The sequence below is a fragment of the Muscardinus avellanarius genome, assembly GCF_963383645.1.
Source record: "Muscardinus avellanarius genome assembly, chromosome: 5".
In the NCBI taxonomy this organism is placed as follows: Eukaryota; Metazoa; Chordata; class Mammalia; order Rodentia; family Gliridae; genus Muscardinus; species Muscardinus avellanarius.
Genome location: NC_137790.1, coordinates 94,504,819 through 94,522,287, shown reverse-complemented (window position 1 = coordinate 94,522,287; position 17,469 = coordinate 94,504,819). Strand labels below are relative to the sequence as shown.

The 17,469-nt window shown below is 43.0% G+C and overlaps 1 protein-coding gene across 1 annotated transcript in view; it reads left to right on the top strand.

Annotated features, from left to right (window-relative positions):
* Window positions 1–11,010: 11,010 nt before the first annotated feature.
* The window catches only part of USP13 (ubiquitin specific peptidase 13), a gene marked incomplete at both ends in the record, with an annotated part of 120,219 nt that continues 113,760 nt past the window's right edge, over window positions 11,011–17,469 (top strand). The window contains one exon of the mRNA XM_080696312.1: window positions 11,011–11,166. Coding sequence (XP_080552438.1) covers window positions 11,011–11,166 — 156 coding nt within the window. The remainder of the gene's footprint in view (window positions 11,167–17,469) is intronic.

The following is a 17,469-nucleotide window of genomic DNA, read 5'->3' as shown; positions in this document are numbered from 1 at the left end:
TAAAAAGAAACAGAGTATGTATATGATTGTGATAAAGAATTGCTTCCAGCTTGTAGCTGTAGAGTGAGATCCCTGAAAATCAAGTCCTACTGTTAGAAATGCTATTTTGCTTACTTACTTAATTATGTCCACATTACAGCATGGATAAAAAAGAGTAATATCAGCATGATTTAAATAGAGAAAACTAGGAGTATGTAGGGGCCTTAGAGAATCTCAAATTCTGAAATCCCTCTGAACATGTCCCCAGATACTTTCCTTCTCTAATGAATCCAAAGCTCACTCCCAGCTGGGCGTGGTGGCACATGCTTATAATCCTAGCACTTGGGAGGCTGAGACGGGAGGATCACACGGGTTCGAAGCCAGCCTCAGCTACTTAGTGAGGCTCTTAGCAACTTAGTGAGACCCTGTTTCCAAATAAACTATAAAATAGATATGTGAGTATAGCCGGGAGGTAGAAAGGCCCTGGGTTCCACCCCCAGTAACACACACACACACACACACACACACACACACACACACACACAAAACCTCCCTTCCAGGAGCTACTTAGCATTTCCCTGTTGTCTGACCCTTCTGTGTTCTCTACTGATGACCATTCTCAATGTGGTCTTAGAAGGCCAGCTGCAGAATCAGAGTGGAAAATGTTCAGCAGTTATACTCAAAGGAATCAGAGGAATCAATAAATTCTACTAAGTGGAGCCAGGATGTGGGGTTAAATTTGGAGAATATTTGACCAAAGAAGGAAAAAAAATGTACTTGTATCAGGCTAAATTGGTTGACATGGATTCATTCAGCGGTCGTTCCCTGTAGACTGTCAGTAAACTTGAGTTGCCCAATACAAACTTGGACCAGATGATGGCTCATGCCATATGGTAACAGAGGACTGAAAGCCTCTTGGCACAGCACACGGGAAGGGACTCAAGAGGTGGAAATGAAATCAAAGACCCAAAAGAAACAGACTCTCATTGTATGACTTCCATCCTCTCATTGTATGACTTCAAAGTTCATGAGGTGGTGATTTCAGTTTGACTGATATTCAGAGATGGTCTCCTCACTGAAACAAATTAACAGATTTCTTGGCATTTGATTGGCAGCCATGGTGTGGTGGAAGCATTTTCTCCATTAGGCTAAATGGTTTGCCATCACTGTGTGTAACACAACTTTATTCTTAATCAAGGTCTCACAAAGCCCACAGGGATCTTGACCAGGATTTCACTAACATTTTCTGTAAAGGGACAGATAGAAAAAATTTTGTTCTTTAGTCAATATGATTTCTGTTGCAACCCCTCAGCTTTGTCATTGTGTCCCCAAAGCAACCAAAGACAATACATAGAGGGAGGTATGTGGCTCTGTTCTAACAAAATTTCACTTCCAAAGGCAGTTCACAGGCTGCTTTGGCCCTTATGTACCAGTATTGGTAATGGCTTAGGAAGATTTGAGAAAGCTCTGATTATGAATAGATATATTTCAGAAATAATTGTGTCAAAATGGCAGACCTGGAGAGAGAAAGGCTTGGCTTTGGTCAGGAAGCAAACAGCTATTGAAACTTAGACTGACTTAGCTAAAAGTAATTAGCAAGTCCATAGGAGAGGGCAACTAGGCCTTTCTCTGTCTAAAGACAGATCTACAAGATTAGATAAGCTAGCTAGGATGGTGGGAGGGGTCGACCTTCATGAAAGGAGACACCTTGCCACACCTTGCTGGGGGAGGAACCTTACAGGGACGTTTACTGCATCAGAATTACATAAACAAGATGGAAGTCATGGGTATAAAAAAAAAAGCTGGGTCCACGTGGTCCCTTTGGTGTATTCGCTCAAATCACCCCCCCCCATGCAATTTCTGAATGGCATGTGGTTTAACTGTCTTCTGTATTTCTATCTTTTTAATAAACATCTTTAAATCTTCATCAAGTGTCCGAGCTATGTATACTTATCCTTAGCTCAGGACAAGAACCCGCAGTTTTTCTGTTTTTGGTTGTTTTGGGTTTTGTTGTGGTTTGAGGAAAACTGTATCTGGGATCCTAACAGGGGTCCCTGGGAACAGTTTCCCCACAACCATAACATTCCCAGAATGTAACCTATTTCACCATAACACCCTAGACTGTAGTTTTTCCACTACTGATCTTGGCCATCAACATCTGTAGCATGTTAATCCTACCCCCGTGACAACACCTAGATAGCACCTGGAAAACAAGACGTGGCAAATGCCCTGGGACAGGGTGGAGGAAATATAGGAACTATCAGTGAAATTTAGGGAAGAGTTTAATAACCTAGAAAAGGGAGCTCCTTTCATTAAGAATGAAATGCAATATTTGATGAGCTTCTTTGAATTTTTGAGGTGATATGTATCATACTTAAGTAATCTGCTTTGTTCAATTTAGTCTGACACAAGTGCATGTTTTGCCCTCTTTGGTCAAATATTCTCCAAACTTAACTAGGAAATCTGAGAACAGCCTTGACTCCATGGTTTCTATTTTATTTCTATGGTCACATTGAGCTCTGTCTGCATTGGAGGGGAGAACTTATTTCCCTATGTGCTCATGGGGACAGTGGTGGGCATGAGGAGGGGTGTTCTCAAATTGGTCTGAAAGATACCCTGCTTACCTCTGCATCTTCTGAGTCAGGCTCCTGGGAGGATTTGGGGGAGTGTTATACATCATTAAACCCAAAAAGGTGAAAGGTACTTTAGATCTCCTCATGAACTGAATAACAGCTTACCTCATCCTGATGTTAAGAGTTGCTCAAGGCGTTTGCTCATTCCAATGTGAACATGCCTTCTAGTTAGACAGACAGTCTATGAATCTTATAGTAGAAAACTGCTAGCTTTTGGCTGAGACAGGGGGATCGTGCAGGTTTGAAGCCAGCCTCAGCTACTTAGTGAAGCTTTCAGCAACTTAGTGAGACCCTATTTCCAAATAAGGTATAAAATAGGTCTGGGAGTATAGCCCGGAGGTAGAAAGCCCCTGGGCTCCACCCCCAGTACCACAAAAAAAAAAAAAGAAAAGAAAAAAAAAAGAAAACTGCTATATGCATGAAGGGAGACAGTAAGAAAGAGTGCAGGTGAAAGAGAAAATGAGATGATCTGTGGCAGTGTAAAAAGTTAACATTTCCCTTTTATTCATGCACACAAAAAATGATGCTTAGTGCAAAAAGTTTAGATGATACACAAAAGCACAAAGAAAAAATTATCTCTTAGAGATAACAACTGTTAACATATAGCCTATTTCAATCTAGTCTTTTTTCTATTTTGTTAACATGGTATATGTAGGTATATATTTAAAAGAAATAAAAATATGTATTTACTGTTATGGTGAAATATGTTATGGTGTGGGAATGTTATGGGGAAACTGTCCCCAAGGAGCTCTGTTAGGGTTCTGGACACAATTCCCCTCAAAACACAAAAAACCCCAAAACAGAAAAACTAAAAATCCACGGGTTCTTGTCCTGAGCTAAGGATAAGTATACATAACTCAGACACTTGCTGAAGATTTAAAGAAGTTTATTAAAAAGATAGAAATACAGAAGATAGTTACAGCCCCATGCCAGAATGGCATGGGGAGGGGTGGTCCGAGCCAATTCACCACCCAAAGATATAGCACGTGGACCAAACCTTTTATACCCATGACCTCCATCTTGTTTGCATAATTCTGACGTAGTAAGGCCCTGTAAGGTACCTCCCCTTACCCTGTAAGGTACCTCCCCCAGCAAGGTGTGGCGAAGGCCGACCCCTCCCACCATCCTAGTTAGATTATCTAATCATGTAGATCTGTCTCCTATTGACTTGCTAATTACTTTTAGCTAAGTCAATCTAAGTTTCAATAGCTGTTTGCTTCCTGACCAAAGCCAAGCCTATCTCTCTCCAGGTCTGCCATTTTGACACAATTATTTCTGAAATATATCTATTAATAATCAGAGCTTTCTCAAATCTTCCTAGGCCATTCCCAATACTGGTACATTTATTTATACACTGCTTTTGAAGTTTGCATTACATTGATTATCTTTTTATATCAATATTCTTATGCTACTTGATTTTGATGGCTACCTAGAATTATCTCAGAGAGAAAAATGCTATCAGTTTCTAACCAGTGTATCATTCTTCTACACCTTGTAACACAGTGCTTTTTGCCATAGTTACCAGCCAAGACAGAAAATGTTATGGAAGTCTCCCCAACAAGTCTCACCATATATGCACATCACTGGAAGACATCTGAGGTCAAGAGTAATTCTGCTAATTGAAATAATTAAGATATCTAATTTCTCAGTAGATTTCCCCAATTTCTCCTTTTGGTATTAGTCATCATAACTAATAGTGTAAGGGTGCTGGAAAGCAGGCTGGAAGAAGCGCTTCCCGCCCCTAGCATGAGAAGTTAACTAAGCCCAGCTGCCCAGGTTGCAGGATTCAAGGACCAGGGTAGGGGACCCACCAGGTCAAAGCCTCTGATCTCCAGCTTGCCGGCCAAGGTCTTTGTACATGGGACCCAATCCCCATATCTCTGAGCCAGATTAGCACTCCCCCTCCGGCCTGGGGAACAAGGCCATGCTAATCTGCTCTTCAGGCAGATTCCTCAGTACAGCGAAAAGCCTGGCCCAGCCAATGTGGGTGGGAAAGGCAGCCCTAGAGAACGAACACATACCATAAGGGAGATAAGCAGTCTTTAGCAGGCTCTGACGTATGTGGATGCATGTTTTAAAATTATTGGTTGTACTTGTTTGTCCTTGTATCTGATTGGTTGTATTCTAAGGTTGGTGGGCTCGGACTTTTGGCAGGCCCTGACTGTGTAACCACTCCCTCCTGGGGCTATAAAGTCAGATTGTGGAGTGAGCTCTGGGTCGAAACCTCGACCATTTAGTGTCTTGGTCTCGACCCCTGGCTTGCCGGGACAGAGCTGCAGCACAATGAACCTCGCTTGCATTTTACATCTCTTGTGAGTCCTTCATTATTTGGGTTGGTGGGCGATTCTTGGACCCTTCAATAGTCATGTCACATTTTAATGTAACCTTTGTCAGTTCTTAGAATAACATTTGTACAGCGATGAATTTTACCAAAGAGATGCAAAGCAGGCTGCAAAACATATTTATTACAATTTCACTGACGTGAGCCATTCACTTGGTAGGGACTTATTGAGTGCCTACAATAAAACCATTCTAGGCTGGCAATATTCTACACTCAGCTTCCATGATATGCAAGAGTACTAAAAAATAAAAGTTCTTTCAGAGGATTTGCTCACTACTTAGTATCTAGAGGTATAAGACATGAAACCAAAACTAAATAGCATACAAGAGATGTCATAAAAAAGTTTCAAGTGATGGATATAGACAATAGAGGGTATACATTTTCAGTATCAATCTCTGGGGATTGGAACCAGCAGAAAAAGCTTCATGGAGCCAATCAGAGTGGGGCACGCCTGTAACCCCAGTACCTGGGAGGCTAACATAGGAGGCTCACAGGTTCAAGCCCAGCCTCAGTAACTTAATGAAACTGTTTCTAAATGAAAAATAAAAAGGGCTGGCTGGGAGGTGTATCTTGGAGGTAGAATGGCCCTAGGTTCAATTCCCAGTAACACACACACACACACACACACACACACACACACCCTCGCTCCCTCCTCCTCTTCCTCCTCCTTTTTCTTTTCCTGACGGAACCCAGGGTCTTGTGCATACTTGGCCAGGTTCTACCATTGAGCCACACCCCTAGCCACAGTTACTAGTCTTGAAAGGATTGGGAAGAGTGAAATGAGAGAAGACAGTTTTCAACTTAGGCTAAGACACAAGTTCACTTCTCCTTAGGGGAAGTAAGTTAGGGTTTCCAGAAGTGCTGGAGGGGGAGGTGAAGTCTGAAGGACAGATGAGATGAGTGGTAGATGGGAGAAGTCCTCAGATGCCAGGCTGTTGTCAGGGCTCCACCTCAACATCACATCAGAAAGCTGTTGCATGGTAGAGCGATGTGGTGGCCCCAATTACTTGACCAGGCAAAAACTGGCTCATTCTTGCACCCCCTCCAGGCCAGTTGGCACTAGTGATTAAACCCAAGGCACTTTACCTCTGAGCTACACCCCAAGCCGTTTTTATCTTTTGCTGAGCCTGGCCTCGAACTTGTGATCTTCCTGTTTCAACCTACCAAGAGTTAGGATGTGTATGTGTGTGTGTATGTGTGTGTGTGTGTATTGCTGAGAATGGAACCCAGGGGCTTTCTACCTCTGAACTACACCCTCAGCTCTATTTTTTTTTTCTTTATTTTGAAACAGGGTCTCACTGAGTTGCAAAGAGCCTCACTAAGTAGCTGAGGTTGTCAGAGAACCGCGATCCTCCTGTCTCAGCCTCCAAAATGCTAGGATTACAAACTTGTGCCACCAAATCCTATAGTTTTTTACTCTTTATTCTTCTGAAATTTGGTTACAGACCTTGAATATATGTTAGAACTTTAAATTATTCATCCAACGTTACTTGCACAATTCTTTTTTATGGATTGAGCTAAGAATATAGTGCAGAGCCCAGGGTGGTGGCACATGCTTGTAGTCCCAGCATTTGGGAGGCTGAGACAGGAGGACTGAGGTTCCTGAACAGCCTCAGCTATTTAGTAAGGCCCTTTGCAACTCAGTGAGACCCTGTTTCCAAATAAAGAATAAAAAAATAGGGCTGGGAGTATCACTTGGAGATAGAATGCCCCTAGGTTCCATTCTTAGTACTGCAAAAAAAAAATAGTAATATAGTGTATTTATAATTTTATATATTGAATTTGAAAACTTAAGTTTAAAGTTCTAGTTTTGGGACCAGAATATTTTCATCAAATGTCTTTTTGTTTTTGAAACCAGGTCTGGCTATGTTGCCAAGGTTGTTGTTGTTGTTGTTGTTGTTGTTGTTGTTATTGCACTAGGAATTGAACTCAGGAGCATTCTACCTCCAAGCTATACCTCCAGTCTTATTTTTATTCTTTTTTTGAAACAGGGTCTCACTAAGTTGTGTGGGGGGGCTTCACTAAGTAGCTGAGGCTGGCCATGAACTTGTGATCCTCCTATCTCAGCCTTCCAAGTACTGGCATTACAAGTATGGGCCACCACTCCTGGCTCAGGCTATTATTTTGAAACAGGATCTTGCTAAGTTGCTGAGGGTCTTCCTAAGTTGCTGAGGGTCTTCCTGAGTTGCTGAGACTGGCTTTGAACCTGCAATCCTCCTGTTTCAGCCTCCCAAGTACTAGGATTACAGGCATGCCCCATCACTCTCGGTCCTATAGCCAAATCTTAAATATAACCATTTAAATATTTTAACCCAGTTGTAGCAATATATAAGCATTGTATGTTAACCAATACAGTACCAGATATTAAAATAATTATTTTTGTAATTAATTTAAAAATTATGTTAAATTATTACTTTATAAATTATAAATTAATTAAAATTTCATATAATTAAAATTTTTTATTTTTTATTTTTTTGGTACTGGGGTTCCTGGAAACCCTTCTACCTCCGGGCCACACTCCCAGACCTATTTTATATATATATATATATATATATATATATATATATATATATAATTTTAAATTTGGAAACAGGGTCTCTTAAGCCAGAGAGGCTGACTTTGAACCTGAGCGATCCTCCTGTCTCTGCCTCCCAAGCGCAGGGGTTACAAGCGTGCGCCACCACGCCCGGCTAATTAAAATTTTTATAAGCATTTTTGAGTAGCTATGCCCAACTTATTTATTTATTTATTTATTTATTTATTTATTTTTGGTACTGGGGTTTGAACCTGGGGCATTCTATCTCTGAAATACACCTCCAGCCCTTTTAGTTTTTATTTTTGCAAAAGAGTCTCACAAAATTGCTGAGGGTCCTGCTAAATTGCTGAAGTTGGCCTTGAACTTTCAATTCTACTGCTCAGCTTTGCAAGTCCTGGGATTATGGTGCCTGGCTTGCTGTGGCCCATTTAATCATTCCTCGGTGTTTAGATAGTTCTATTTTTCCCTGGTTCTTTTTTTTTTTTTTTTTTTTTGCGGTAGTGGGGATAGAACCTCAGGGGCATTTTACCTCTGAGCCACACCCCTAACCCTATTTTTTATCCTTTATTTTGAAACAGGGTCTCACTGAGTTGCAAAGGGCCTCACTAAGCAGCTGAGGCTGTCTGCAAACCGTGATCCTCTGGTCTCAGCCTCCCAAATGCTGGGATTACAAGCAAGTGCCACTATGCCCGGCTTTATTCTTTATTTTTGAAACAGGGTCTCACTGAGTTGCAAAGGGCCTCACTAAGTAGCTGAGGCTGGCCGCGAACTCACATCCTCCTGTTGCAGCCTTGCAAATGCTGGTGTTACAAGCAAGTGTGTGCCACCACACCCGGCTTTATTTTTCACTGTTTTTATTAGAGCTTTCAATTTGATATGCCTTTGGCCTTCTTGTATGCAGAGATGAGATTTAAGAGTGACATCTCCTCCGCCCTCTGGAAAACCATGGGTTGGGGCTCTGGTGACTGAAGATTCCAGATCAGTAGCCTTTGGCTTCAAGAGACATCCTTACCTGATCGTTTCAGTGGGCTGTGCAAATATTATTTTCTATAATTTTAAGCCATGCCATTATATGAAACAAATTGATATGTATTATAATAGTGGTGTAGTAGTTGTCTTCAACTTCTATTACTATTACTGGTTATTGAAGTATTTTATAATTGTGCTTTAATTAACTTTTAGCACACTATTTGCATATAATAAAAATTTGAATAGAAAAGTAAAGAGTATAGTAAGCCTCCACTGCACATTTTCTCTTCCTCTCCTTAGATCCTGATAGTCATTAGTTTCTTGTGCTCACATTCATACAAAGACCAACATTAAAGATACTTGCCAGAGGCACAAGAACAAAGTCTAGCAGGCGGTGCCCAGGAGTTTACTGCACTATTATCAATCCTGCGAGTTCTAAGCTTTAACATGGGTTTGCACTTCGCTTTTTTTTTTTTTTTTCTTTTTTGTTTGTTCTTTTTTTTTTTTTTTTTTTTGTGGTACTGGGGTTCCTGGAAGCCCGTCTATCTCCGGGCTACACTCCCAGACCTATTTTATTTTTGGAAACAGGGTCTCCTAAGCCAGCACGCGCGGCTGGCTTCGAACCTGCACGATCCTCCTGTCTCTGCCTCCCAAGTGTGGGGATTACAAGCGTGCACCACCACGCCCGGCACTGCACTTCGCTTTTTTCTTCTAGCAATATGATTTGGAGATTGTTCTGCAGTAACACACGTAGAGTGACTTAATTTTCTTCCTTTCCTTTTCCCTCCCTCCCTCCTTCCTTCCTTTCTTCTTTTCCTTTCTTCTTTGCTCCTGGGGATTGAACCCAGGCCATTCTGCCTCTGAGCTAAACCCCCATCCCAAAGAGAGCCTTGTTAGGTTTCTGAGAGTCTTGCTCAGCTGCTGAGGCTGGCTTTGAACCTGCAGTCCTCCTGTCTCAGCCTTCCAAGTACTGAGATTACAGGTGTGTGCCATCACACTCTGCTCATTCCTTCCAAAAGACTATATTTTAACCACTTCCTACATTCATTCCAATAGACTATATTTTAACTACTTCCTACAGATGGATCTTTATGTTGTTTCTAATATCTTGTTATTCTAAATAGTGCTCTCAACAAATATCCTTACATAGTCTGAATTTATGTATGGCACAAGTGCCTGAAAAGGGATGCTGGGAAAAACAGTATGTGCGTATAAAATTATCGACATTATTAATTACCTTAAAAAGTATACTGTGTTTTATTTCACCAACAATTTATTGGCTTCTCAAACCTAGGTTAACTCAATATATTTGTATCAGTCTGAATGATGGAAACCAGTGTCTCAATGATTCATATCTGAGATTAAATTTTAAATTTTGAATGTTTTGAGTCAATTTTTTTTCTGTAATTGAAACATGTTTCATCCATGAACCCAAACAGGCAGAGATACTACTAGAAGACAATAAACCTGTGAGAATAAATAAATAACTGGTTGAGAGTATTTGTCCAATGATGAAGACAGAAGTAATTTTTACTCTGTTCCACAGCCCCTTCTCCATTTCTATCAGGTAGTTACAACAATGTAACTTGAGCCATGCTTGAGGTATGGAAATCTAGATATAGGCTTGGGGAACCAGGGAGAACCTGGGAGAGTAACAGAGAAAAAAACACAACAGCCACAGCAGCAACCAGCCTTGGAGGACGAGCTTAGCTGGGAGAGGTTTATAGAAATCAGTGGCTGGGGTCACTATTTCTTACTGCTATTTTTGCATTTCCTGCCCCCAAAGTGTGCTGGATATATTTAGGAAGCATCAATAAAATTGAACCTGTGTTGTACGAGTTTTTTTTCTTTTTTGAAAAGGATGGTATACCTAGAGGCATGCTCTGTTCGAAAATTATTACCTCCCCAACCCAATGCCATTCATTATTTATTTTGAGGAGATGGATTAGCAAGATAGAAAGGAATGTGTATGTCTGTATTCTCAAATCAGGCTACTGAATGTTCGTCTTGGGGACTCCAGGAGTCACAGAGAAGATATTCCAGAGGTAGAGGGAAAAATATAAAGCCTCCTCTGCCCGGAAAGAAATCCTGACCGGCCCTGGCAATATGTAAGAAAACTTGTATTTTTGAAAAGGGAAACCCCCAAAAACAAAACCAACCCCCCCATACCTCTTTCTTGACTAGATTCTATTCTATTCCAGGCTCCTTTTTGTTGGGCTTTGGCTGTGAAAAAGTGCAGAACAAAGCTAGCTGAGTGAGGTAATACTGAAGAGCCTGGCGCAAGCACGGTCGGGCTGCACCTCAGGCTCCGGATTCGCACATTGAGTCCCACCTCTGCCCAGCCGGGGGAGTCGCCGCCCGGGCTCGGCGGTGTCAGTCCCTCCAGCTCTTTGTGTCGGCCTCCGCGGAGCTGTCCCCGAGCCGGCGGGAGGGGTGCCGGCCGCCGCGCCCTCCCGCGCCCGGTGCCGCCCGACGCTGCGGCGGGGCGGGCGGTCGCCGCGGGATTAAAAATAGCAGCGGGCGCCTCCCCCCGCGGCTCCGCGCGGCCCGCCATGCAGCGCCGGGGCGCCCCGCTCGGCCCGGGCGGCAGGAAGATGGCTGCGGGGGACGTGGGCGAGCTGCTGGTGCCGCACATGCCCACCATCCGCGTGCCGCGCTCGGGGGACCGGGTCTACAAGAACGAGTGCGCCTTCTCCTACGACTCCCCGGTGAGCGGGCGGCGGCGGCGGGTTCGAGGCCCGCGTGCCGGCGGGAGGGAGCCCCGGGAGGGAGGGCGGGCGCCCGACCGCCTAGCCGGTCCGACCCGCGCAGGATGCTGCTCCAGCCTTGCTCCCGTTCCCGTCCACGCGGGTCTCTTGGGCTGGTGCGCGCCCCTCTGCATTGTTAAAAGTTCCACCCGAGTCGTGCCCGCGGAGCTGGAAGGGAGGTCGCGGCGCGCAGCCTCCCACCCAGGCCGCCGGGGGTGTCACCTGCGTGGGAGCGCGCGGGGAGCGGGGCTGAGCGCCCCTCTCGGGAGTCAAGATGGGGTTCAAAGTGACTCAGCTGTCTGGCGCTCATCATGCCTTTTTGAGGACCAGGTTATTTTTATCCACCCACTTTGAATCTCATATGTCACCCAGCAGAGCTCACTGCATCTGGAGGTGTCTGGATGGGAGATGGAGGCGGCCTCACAACAATGGTCCAACGCATTCCACTCCTTCCTAGTGTGTGCCTGTCGGTGGTGGTGGTGGGGAACCCAACGAGAGCAAAATGGCCAAAGTTTCCTTTATTACTTCGTGGGTTGGTTTTGGTTGGTCTCCAAGCATTTTTGTTTGGTATAGATCGGTGTCCCAGAATTATTATGCTCTCTGTGACGGTTAGCTTTTCCTTTGTGCTATTCCAGATCATTTGGGGATAAAAACCTAATTTACTTGTTAATTACTTTTATTTATTTATTTATTTATTTATTTATTTATTTTTTCAGTACTAGGGATTGGACCCAGGGGCATTCTACCTCCAAGCTATGCCCCAAGCCCAATTTTTTAATTCTTTATCTTGAAACAGGGTCTCACTGAGTTGCAAAGGGCCTCACTAAGTAGCTGAGGGTACCCGGGAGCCTCTCCTGTCTCAGCCTCCCAGCTGGTGGGATTACAAACATGTACCTTCACACCTAATTACTTTTATTTATTTATTTATTTATGCTTTCCAAAAGATTCATGTAGAGTGGAGTGAAATGATTGTATTCAACACTTGAAATGTATTTGATATTTGAAATGGTTATATTTAATACTTGGTATATTGTGATCACAGTAGTCAAAGTAACCATCAGTAGTGTCACTACATCCTGTTATCCACAAAATATTTGAAAACGGCCGGGCATGGTGTGGTACACTTGTAATCCCACCATTTATGAGGCTGAGACAGGAAGATCACAGTTCACTGACAGCCTTAGCTACTTAGTGAGGTCCTTGCAACTTAGTGAAACCTTGTTTCAAAATAAAGAATAAAAAAATAGGGCTGGGGGTATAGCTCTGAGGTAGAATGTCCCTGAGTTCCATTTCCAGTACAGCAACAACAATAACAACAGAAATTGATAATGGCATTTTCAGACTGTGTGGCCCATGTTGGGCAGGTTACAGTAGCAGATCCTACCTGTGGAAAAGGATGAGGGTCCTAACTAACTTAAGCAGTTGCATAACGGTGAACCCAGCAAGAAAGGTGACTTTTGAGGATAGCACTATGTGTAAAATGGAACTTTCTCTATGTTTGATTTGAGTTGCTTTTTAAATTCAAACTTTGTTATTGAGAAATTTGTCACATTATATACTGTATGGCAGGTGTGAGAAAAAGCTAATTGTTTTAATTAACTTCTACAGATAGTTACTGGGAACTGACTGTGTCCCAGATCCTGTTCTAGAAGCATCTTGTCCAGAGTAAAATGATGATTTCATTGGCATCATGATAGTTACTCAGGGGAAAGTAGGATTGTTTGCAAAGCTAAAGCTGATGAATCATATTTCATTATCTGTGTTTCAGGGGAGGAGGAGAAGGTTTTTATACCAAGTATCTTAAAGTATAGTGCTTGATAGTGTGAAGTTTTCCCTTGTATTTTCTTAACGTTTCATTATGACACCAATAAACATTTCTTGGGCACCTATTATGTGATAGCTCAAATGTGTATGGCTGTAAGACTCTCCAAAGCAAAGCAAATTTCGTTGGTTCCAAACTTTTTTTTTTTAGGTAGTGGGGATTGAACTCAGGGGCATTCGACCTCTAAGCCACCCCAACCCTACTTTTTAAAAAATTCTTTATTTTGAAGCAAGGTCTCATTACATTGCGAAGGGCCTCAAGGAGAAGTCGAAGCTGGTTGCAAACCTCTGATCCCCTTGTTTCGACCTCCCATATACTGGGATTAAGTATGTGCCACCGTGTCTAGTGTCAAAGACTTTAACCCATATGCTGTGGGACTATGGTAGAAAAAGGTCAAAAACAAGTGGAAAAAAAATTCTTGTATTAGATACTTTTGAAAAATCTCATAGATAAAGATGGGTAGAAAACAAAGGAAACCAACATTCCAGGCGAGCACAAAAAGTATGGGTATTTTTTTTCCTTATTTTTCTATAATGTATTTTTTGTGGTACTGGGGATATAACCCAAGGGCATTCTACCTCTGAGCGACACCTCCAGCCCTATTTTCTCTTCTTTATTTTGAAACAGGGTGTCACTGAGTTGCAAAGGTCCTCACTAAGTAGGAGCTGAGCTGGCTGTGAATCCCTATCCTCCTGCCTCAGCCTCCCAAATACTGGCATTACAAGTGTGCGCCACCACACCTGGCTACCTATAATGTATTTTTTAAAAAATTGATTGGACAAGAAATAAGAAGTAAGTTCAGGACAAAGAGAGTAGATGATGAGGACCTTGAATCCTGGAAAATTATTTGATTTTGATTTTTTATTTTTTTGGGGGGTCTGGGGATGGAACACGGGGACATTCTATCTCCGAGCTACACCCCCTGCCCTATTTTTTATTCTTTATTTTGAAACAGGTTCTCACTGAGTTGCAGGGGGTCTCACTAAGTAGCTGAGGTTGTCTGTGAACTGCCATCCTCTGGTCTCAGCCTCCCAAATGCTGGGATTACAAACTTGTGCCACCATGCCTGGCTGATCTTGATTTTTTTTTTCTTTCCTCGTGCTGGGGATCAAACCCTGAGCCTGGCATATACTAAGCTCATGCTTTAGCACTGAGCAGTACCCCCAGCAGCTGATCTTGGTCTTACATATCAGTTATGAAAAGCTACTCTAAAATATTGTGATTTAAAGTGGTGTTGAAAGAAGACTGTAGACCAATAATTTTTATTATGTACCTACCATGTCTCAGGCACATAGTAGGTGTGCTTTATCTTTTGCTTTTTTTCCTCTTTGTGGAACGTGAGTATTGAGAGATACAGCATATAACTCACTTCAGTATTCCTCTTTCCCCCTTCTTTCTACCTTCTAGGGTGTAGGACATAGCAGGTGTTTAATAGCAGCTCTTTGGGGATAAAGGAGAATTTATGTTTGTTTGTTTTTGTGGTGCTGGGAGTTGAACTCAGGGACATTCTATCTCCAAGCTACACCCCCAGCCCTATTTTTTATTTGGGAGCAGGATCTCCCTAAGTTGCTGAGAGCCTGGTTAAATTGCTGAGGTTGCTGTGTTCCTCCTGACTCTGCCTCCCAAGTACTGGGATTACAGGCATGTGCCACCATGCCTGGAGAGAATTTATATTTTTACCTACCTTTTTGGTTTTACTCATTCTCACCCTTCTGCCTTGACATGTAGGCTATCTCTCCATGACTTGGCTTATTTCATGAACCTAGTACCCTTCCCAGCTTAGCTTCTTTTTATCTATTTTTAAAATTAATTACTTTATTATTTATTTGTGGTACTGAGGATGGAACCCAGGGGCCTTTTATCTCTGAGCTATACTCCCAGACCTCTTTTATATTTTATTTGGAAACAGGGTCTCACTAAGTTGCTGAGAGCCTCAATAAATAGCTGAGGTTGGCTTCGAACCTGCTTAATCCTTCTGTCTCAGCCTTCCAAGTACTGGGATAACAAGCATTTGCCACCACACTTGGCTCGGTCTTTCTTTCTTTCTTTCTTTCTTTCTTTCTTTCTTTCTTTCTTTCATTTGTATTTATTTTGCAGTACTGAAGATGGAACCTAGAGACATTCTACCTCCAAGCTACACTCCCAGCCCTATTTTTTATTCTTTATTTTGAAACACGGTCTCACTGAGTTGCAAAGGGCCTTACTAAGTAGCCAAGACTGTCCTTGAACCTGTCCTCGAACCATGATCCTCCTGTCTCAGCCTCCCAAGTACTGGGATTATAAGCGTGAGCCACCACACCCGCGCCAGCATAGCTTCTTTTCGAGACTCAATTCAAATGATTCTTCCTCTGTGAGTCATTTCCACATTGCCCTTTCTCTAGACCTCATAAGCATCTCTATTGAACCACCAATATGTTTACATGCCAATGTCTGCCTTAAGTGTGACCTTCCCGGAGACTGGAAACTTAGTCTCATTCTCAGTGGCTAGCATAAATACTCGGAACTTGCCGAATGTTTAGCAAACGCATGAATTTTGTGGAGTAACAGATCCTGCAAATGGATGTGATACAACATATGGGAAGTACTGGGAAAGGAATCGTGTGGGATTATCATATAGAATGTGGCTATATCCTTGATTGTGAGGGACAAACGTGCAGGGGATGATCCCAGCCATCACCCGGGTGTGTAACTTCTCTGCTCCCAAGTTTCTCTATCTGTAAAATGGGGGCAATAACAGAACCTATTTCAAGGGGTTGTTTTATGGATTAAATAAATTAATATGTAAAGTATGCCTGGCCAATTAGTAATCATTATACATATTTCTTTAAAAAGTAAGAAAGGGGGGAGAAAGAATAAGGGAGGAAAGAAGGGAAGATAGGAAGGCAGAAAAGGATTCAATTGCAAGTTGGAAGCTCAAGATTTGGTTGTCAGGTGTTATGTACAAAGCTTCTCATGGTCAGCTGGGGGAATTGTGTTGGTTTACCCTTCTGCTCACAGCCTTCATGGGCCACCGTGAGGATCTCCTCTTCCTGGTCGTCGAGCTCCTCCCTCTTCTAGTTCCATTTCTAGGTTGTCAGCTCTGTTGGGGAGGTCTAGGGCTAACTACACGTGTAAGACTTGCTTCCTTTTCTAAGATCACCTTCCTCACGTGGTCATTGTTCTAGGCTCCTTGTGGTCCTTCCCTTCTTTAGAATTCATCTGTTCCTTTAAATGTCTTCAGTGCTCAGATTCTGTGTCATGGAACCCAGCAGTTATAATCTATCTTCCATAATTGTTGGTGATTATTTAATTTTCTTTCATCCATTTAATTCCTGTTTCCAAAACATTCACAAGGTGTGAAGCCGGTAGCAAGCGTGGTGCTGCTGAGGAGCACGCCACTGTGGTGCTGATTGTGTCCCTGTCGTTGCCTGTGCTGTGAGTGGAGTTCTTGTTTTTATCTCGTCTTAACTTGGGCCAGCTAAAACTGTGGGTGTTGAGACCAAGCTTTAGAATAGGCAGCTTATTTTGGAAGGGTATCTCAGGAATAAAAATGGAATAGTGACCAAGGGAATAGTGAGAAAGAGAAGGAAAGCAAACCAAGAGTGAGTTACCGAGCTGGCTTCCACAGTATACTGCTGGTGCTGAGTCTCTTGGGGGACTACCCGGGGAACTGTGGAATGCACCTCAGAGTGTCCACTTGAGATATGGGAGAGGGGAATATTTATCTACCACATCCCAGCCCCCACTGGCCAAGTGTGCTCCAGGAGCAGAAACGCCCTCACTCTTCCAGGTTTGCATCTGTGCCCAGAAGGGCTGAGTAGGATCCTATAGACTTCACATGACCAACAGCAGCTGAGAAGCAAGAGATCCTGGGTGCAGCTGAGGCTAGGATCCTTGGGCCACACCTGCTGTGACAGTCAGCTGCATGCAATGGCTGTACCAAAATGTAAGCTCAAGGAGATGTGAGATTTAGTGTAGAGTGTCCCAAATACTTCTCTTCTAGCATCAGGACTATTTTTTTTCTTTTTTGTGGGTCTGGGGATGGAACTCAGGGGCATTCGACCTCCGAGCTACACCCCCTGCTCTATTTTTTATTGTTTATTTTGAAACTGGGTCTCACTGAGTTGCAGAGGGTCTCACTAAGTAGCTGAGGCTGTCCGCAAACCCTGATCCTCCAGGTCTCAGCCTGCTGAATGCTGGGATTACAAGCGTGTGCCACCATGTCCGGCACCAGGGCTATTTTGAAGGAGTTCTTCTCTATGTTTGGAAGTTTTGAGATGGCTTGGTGATGTTGCCTTCCTGGGAGTCTGCAAAACTCTGGGCCTGGTGCTTTTGACTGGTTTGGGTATTGTTTTTTATTGCTGTGACCAAAATGCCTGACAAAAACAACTTAGAGGAGGAAAGCTTTATTTGGAACACAATTTTAGAGGTTTGGTCCATAGTCAGCTGGCTCCAAGGTAGAA